At 42.7% G+C, this 5,770-nt stretch overlaps 1 protein-coding gene across 1 annotated transcript; it reads right to left on the bottom strand.

Annotated features, from left to right (window-relative positions):
* Positions 1–1,283: 1,283 nt before the first annotated feature.
* LOC123111766 (uncharacterized) lies at positions 1,284–4,990 on the bottom strand. The gene is made up of 3 exons (XM_044532621.1): positions 4,619–4,990; positions 2,338–2,418; positions 1,284–1,994 (listed from the first exon to the last, which is right to left on the bottom strand). Exons 1-3 carry the CDS (start codon positions 4,778–4,780, stop codon positions 1,650–1,652), a joined length of 588 nt encoding a protein of 195 aa, XP_044388556.1. The 5' UTR covers positions 4,781–4,990; the 3' UTR covers positions 1,284–1,649.
* Between the last annotated feature and the right edge of the window lie 780 nt (positions 4,991–5,770).

Genomic DNA, 5,770 nt, shown 5'->3' with positions numbered 1-5,770 from the left:
CACTACACGGGTCTGCATTTGGGAACGGTCGATTTCAGCGTTTCTCCCTGGGCCATCCAATAACCATACGTACTTCCTGCTTTCGCAAATACTTGCTTGGTGCGCCACGAAACATGGAGAGATGCCTAAGTGGACTAAAGCGATGAACTGCTAATCCATTGTAGGTTCTAAAATAAGAGGCTAGAAAGTTCACTATAGTACAATTATAGTCAAGTGGCTGTTTGCAAGCTAAGGGCTGATTTGAGGAGCATGTGGGCTTGTTTCTCTTCGTGGCCTGGTCAACCAAACAACTCGGATTTGGCCATCCAGAGCCTGTATACCTGTTATGCTAGAAACCAAACACGTCCTTAGAGCAACTCTCACCATATAGCATAGACGGCCATAATAATGACTTCGGCCGAAAAACACACTCTAGCATAGTAATGACATTGGATCAGGCAATATGGAACTCATGTTATGATGACTCTTTGTTTACGCGCTGGTGCACCGGATGCACCAATGGCTTTTGAGCCATTGGATATGACACAGAGGGTTAGGATTAGGCTCGAGAATGAATTAGTAGAACATTTGACATCATGTTATGCTAACATTAATTAATCCGCGCTCTACTCTTTCCTCTCCCATCATTGAATCAATGTTATGTACTCTCTTTCTCCAAACATAAATACATTCATATCTTTTTTTAGGGATAAATACATTCATATCTGTTGAACCATACGTCTAAATCAGTTTTTCTAGCACTATTATTTTACGAGATGTTCAAAACAAGATCAATGCCGAATATATTTTGAAATTGATGTATTTTATAACTTAACATAACAATTATAAGCTTTTAATTGTCTTGTAAGTTATGTAACCCTGACTCTCCCTCTCCCTATCCCTCCACACGTCAATCCCACATGCATTTGGTTAATAAGTTCCAAATTAAGTTTCAAAAGGCAAAAAAAAAAAACATATTCAACATTGATCTTGTTTCAAATATGTCGTCAACACAAAAGTTGCCAGTCAAAACGTATTAAAAATCAAGACATTCAGTTCAAAATATATGGCCATCTTTGTGTTCGAGTTACAAAAATAAACACACAGATTTATTGATGAGAGAGTGGGATGTAAAGTGCAGGCCGTATATAATAAACTATAAAGTTGCTTTTGCAAATCTGATATGGTCCAAAATTTGACCCGTTGCCTTCTCATTTAATGGTCCAAAAGCCATTGATGCACCTGGTGCATAGATTGGGTTGGTGCACTATATATGGTCTCCAGGCCTGAGAGGAACCCTACTGTTAATAAGTTTTATTCTCGGTTATTTGCCACCAAACACTTGACAACAGACCGACAGTAATATGCACAGATAAATAAAGTTTTACAATTTTACCCAGAACAGAAAACACAGGTGCACAAAGGCTACACAGTATCTTGACAAAGCAACAGGCTGTAAGCAGTAGTGAAAAACATATAAGACATGCTTACTTAGCATAACAGGCTATGGGGGGTGGGGGTTAAATTGAATACTCCTACTTGAGCGGTGACGACAGGCATCTCGCAGCCGGTTTCTTCTTTCACTGGATATGCTGTTCTTCCAGTTTGTCCTTTCACTGGACGTGCTTGCTATTCTTCTTCCATCTCTGTGGTCCTGTGGAGCGCACTGCTCAGGAGGAGTCATGAGCTGGGCTGTCCGAATGCATGTCCATGGATGAGTCGTTTGAAGCCGTGGGATTAGGCTCGCGGGCTAAGCCGTTTGCAAAGTAGCCTGCATCCCCGCCCTGATCCAGATGGTATGGTTGGAGGCCCCGGCGCACGGGGCTGGATAGTGCGTTGGAAAAGACCGCCGAGTTCTTGGGCTGCGTCAACCCTGGGTTTCCTAGTGCAAATAAGCTTGCAGATGGTTGATGGTTGCTTGTGTTGGGCATATGCACAGTAGCCTGAGTGCTTTGGCTTGCATATTGTGATCTTGGAGAGGCCAACGGATTGTCGCCTCCATACTGAATCTCATGCTAGACATACATACAGATCGTAAACGTAAGTTATCAATCGTATGCTAGAATGGCGGAGAAGGATAAAAGTGGTGCAGCTAGTATTTGTTAGGAGGCTATGGCTAGAGGTATGGATTGACAAAGGAAGAAATATGTGCACAGGATCAGTGAGGATGGTAACCTCATCTTATTCATTATGCATCATTGTTGTCTAAGAAACAAGATGGCAAAACTTGCCATACTATTCAGAGTTTCAGACTATCATGGTCTGTGAAATTAAAATTCACCAGTTCTTGAAGTCCATGTTTTAATTATGAACAGTTCCCTTTCAACATACAAGACAGGAAAAAAAAATACTGCTAACCTGGACGTGCGAGGCTATATCAGCAACTGTCAGCCTCAAACCATTTTCATGCTGTCTTAAGATCCATTCATACAGCTTTTCCTGCTCAAATGGGACAGACAATGAAAAACGTTTGTGAAAAAAGGGAAGAGAAGAAAGACAGATTTCTGCCAGCCAAAGAAAGAACTTTGAAAGGTGGAAGGTGCTATTCTATAAAAGAAAATACAACTGCTGCTTGCTAGCAGGTACAATTCTTGATGGATTCCACGCGTTGACAGGATTAATTGGTTCAACACTTGGGACGTATACCATTGTCTAGAATCACTATGTCATGTGGGACCTTAATATCTAGAATCACTATGTCATGTGGGACCTTAATATAGCGAACATGCAATGCACAACTAGCACAAGAAAGTTAGGCGCCCAAGCAGTTAGGATAAGAGAATAAAGCGAATAGGATAAAAGATATCATTAAGAATATGTTAGTAATTTGAATCCTAAATAAGATTTAGATTGACTTGTATCAGATTCTTATTTTGATCGTTAATATATCTCTCCTTTATAAGAGAGCAATCATGTGATGAATTAATCCCCTGTATTCTCCTACAAACTTCACTGATTCCTCATCACCTCAAGACATGGCTGCCGCCAACCATGGCCAGGGGTTGAGGCCAATGACCCAACACGGCTATTCATTACATACAAAAGCCTGAAAATATGACACAAATTTTCTTCTGTTCCATTTATTGACACTTTTGCGGCCAACATTGTGAAGGTACTGTGTGTTTAAAACATATATGGCATGCATAGTCATAGAGTTGGTAGGAATTATTCATAACTCAAAGGTAACATGCCAAAGAAAAAAGAAAATTGTTTGCAGTCCTGAAACATAAATTAAGAAACTCAGGATGTATCCAATCCTGACAGTAGTACATTATAGGGAAAAGTTGCAATACCATACTTCAACGCTATGCTTAGTTTTAAGCGTTGGTAAGAAAACTCTGGTCAAATCCCACATTATCTGTATAGATTAAACTATTTAGCTGGCATTCAACAGCAATAGTCATCAGAACAACAAGACGATGATCATGACAAATAAATAAATCTTACTTGCAAACATAACGAACTACTCCCTCCGTAAAGAAATATAAGAGCATTTAGATCACTCAATAGTGATCTAAATGCTCTTATATTTCTTTACAGAGGGAGTAGCTGTTCAACCACTCTGCAATGTAAACCCACTACAAATTATAAGTCATATGAATACAAGGCAGTGCTTCTACACCAAAACAAAAACAAAAGTGACCAAAAACACATCTGGACTTAACACTAATCCAGTTTGTAAAACAAATGTTTATTTTGGTGCATCTTCTAGTGTTTCGGTCAATGAGTTGAGCAGATAATTCTCAGGAAAAGATTTTAACGCAATTGAATTCCACAGCCTAACATTGTAGTAGTATGGAAACTAAGACTAGAAAGAAGCTAAGCATACAACATAGCGATGATGAACAACATGTAAGGTTCTGACCAGAACCATAACATAAGATACTGAATCCCAATGCCAAGGATGCCTTCCGTGTTTAGAAGAAACATTACACACCTAACGGTGAGACTTTCCACATAGCAGTGCACCAGTTGAAGTAAAGCTGAAAAGGATGACTCCTTAGTACTAGCCCAGAAGCAACCTGCCCTATAAGCGAAGTCTCCCGTCTTCCGCTTTGCATAACCTCCATAGCCATACAAAGATTGCCAATTCTAATCAGAGTTGTTGTACGCAGCACTACAAGAGTGCTCTATGAATTATTGGCTATTGCACATCAATATATTATTCAGTGATGTCAGAGCACACACTGTGACAAGGAGCTTCGGCAAAAGTCATCATCCCCCACCCCCCAGAAAAATACTCAGAATTGCCACACGTAACTGCAAAGTTGAAGCAGAATTTGCAGGTAAACGGAGGAAACATGCCCAAAACTGAAACAAACTTCATCACACATCCAGCGAAAGGGCCATCTCGCTTGCCCCTGAACGATCTAATTACAAGAACAATCTACACTAACCACAACCACAAAGGATAAGGTTCTAGCACTAAAATTCCTCATTGTCTGAGTCTTAACTGCCCCTAATCCAAATTATTTTCATCACCACAAAAAGAGGCGAATTCAACGAAACAGAATCCGGTCTCCCACACCACTGACACAACACAAGTGAGAAACAGAAGCAGCGCACAAATCAATCAACCCATCAGTCAATCAGTTTAATCAACAACCACGCCATGAAAGAAAGAACCGCACGCACGTACCATGGCGTGGCGCTCGCCGGCCTGGAAGGAGAGCTTCTGGCCGCCCATGGCGAGCGTGTAGAGCTGCGAGAGGGAGTTGGCGGCGCCCCGGAACGCGCCGTACATGGCCCGGTCCGTCTCGTCCAGCCGCGCCGCCTCCGCCTTCCGCTTCTTCCCCGTCATCTCTCGCCCGCGCTCCTCCGACCCCCGATCCGCCGCGGCGCCGTCCAATTCGGCCCGAATCGGGCGCCGGAACCCTAGACCTGGGCGAGTGAGAGGGGGGCGGGCGAGATGCGCGCGAGGTCCAGGCGCGGAGACGAGGAGGAGGATGGAGGTCTGGAGGGCGTCGCGTCGACACGAAGCGGCGGCTTTACGTCTGTAGGTTTCCTCCCACCCGCTTTATTTTATTTATATTTATCCCGTGCCTCTCTTGCTTTATCGCTGCGGTGGGCGCGTCGCTGCTGCTGTGTCGATGGCATGCGGGCCCGGGACCCACCTGGCGGCGAGGGAAGGGAGAAGGGGCACGTGGAGTGGGGTTGGGGGTTTGGCGCACGTGAGGCTGATGTGACTGGGCCGATGGGAGAGGGGACTGAAGGGTGGGGCCACTAGGAGGCGTCTGTGTGGGGCATGTCCTACTCGGCGGTGTGTTTTTTTAAGGCTAGGAGCTTTCGTGCCGACTCCTTTTTCTTGTCAGTTGTTTATACATCGATATCCATTGGTACACCCTCAAAAAAAAAAAAAGATATCCATTGGTACTCCATGTTCTCTTATCTATTACTCCCACCGTTTCTAAACATAAGTTTTTTTATAGATTCCAATAAAAGACGACAACTTATATTAAAAAACGGAGGGAATAGTATATGTTAAACCAGCAACAAATAATATAGATGAGAGGGAGCCTCAGTTTCTATTCTACGTGTAAAAATAGTATTATGCATCATTGGACGAAAAAAATTAATGGTGTCATCGATTTTGCTCGTGTTTTTTATGGCTACGTCAATTTTAGAAACTCCATGACTGCAGTCTTCGGTACATGTTCGTGTGAGTGACGTGTGGTGATGGTGATAGTGATGTGTCTATGATGTACTCGATGTTTCTTCAAAGAAAATGTTGAACAGGAAAAGGAAAAATAAACTTTAAGCAAGAGTGTGCTTGAAGGGCACATATTATTTA

The sequence above is a fragment of the Triticum aestivum genome, chromosome 5B (assembly GCF_018294505.1).
Source record: "Triticum aestivum cultivar Chinese Spring chromosome 5B, IWGSC CS RefSeq v2.1, whole genome shotgun sequence".
Taxonomy (NCBI): Eukaryota; Viridiplantae; Streptophyta; class Magnoliopsida; order Poales; family Poaceae; genus Triticum; species Triticum aestivum.
Note: the sequence above shows the minus strand (reverse complement) of the source record. Positions and strands in the feature narration are given on the sequence as shown.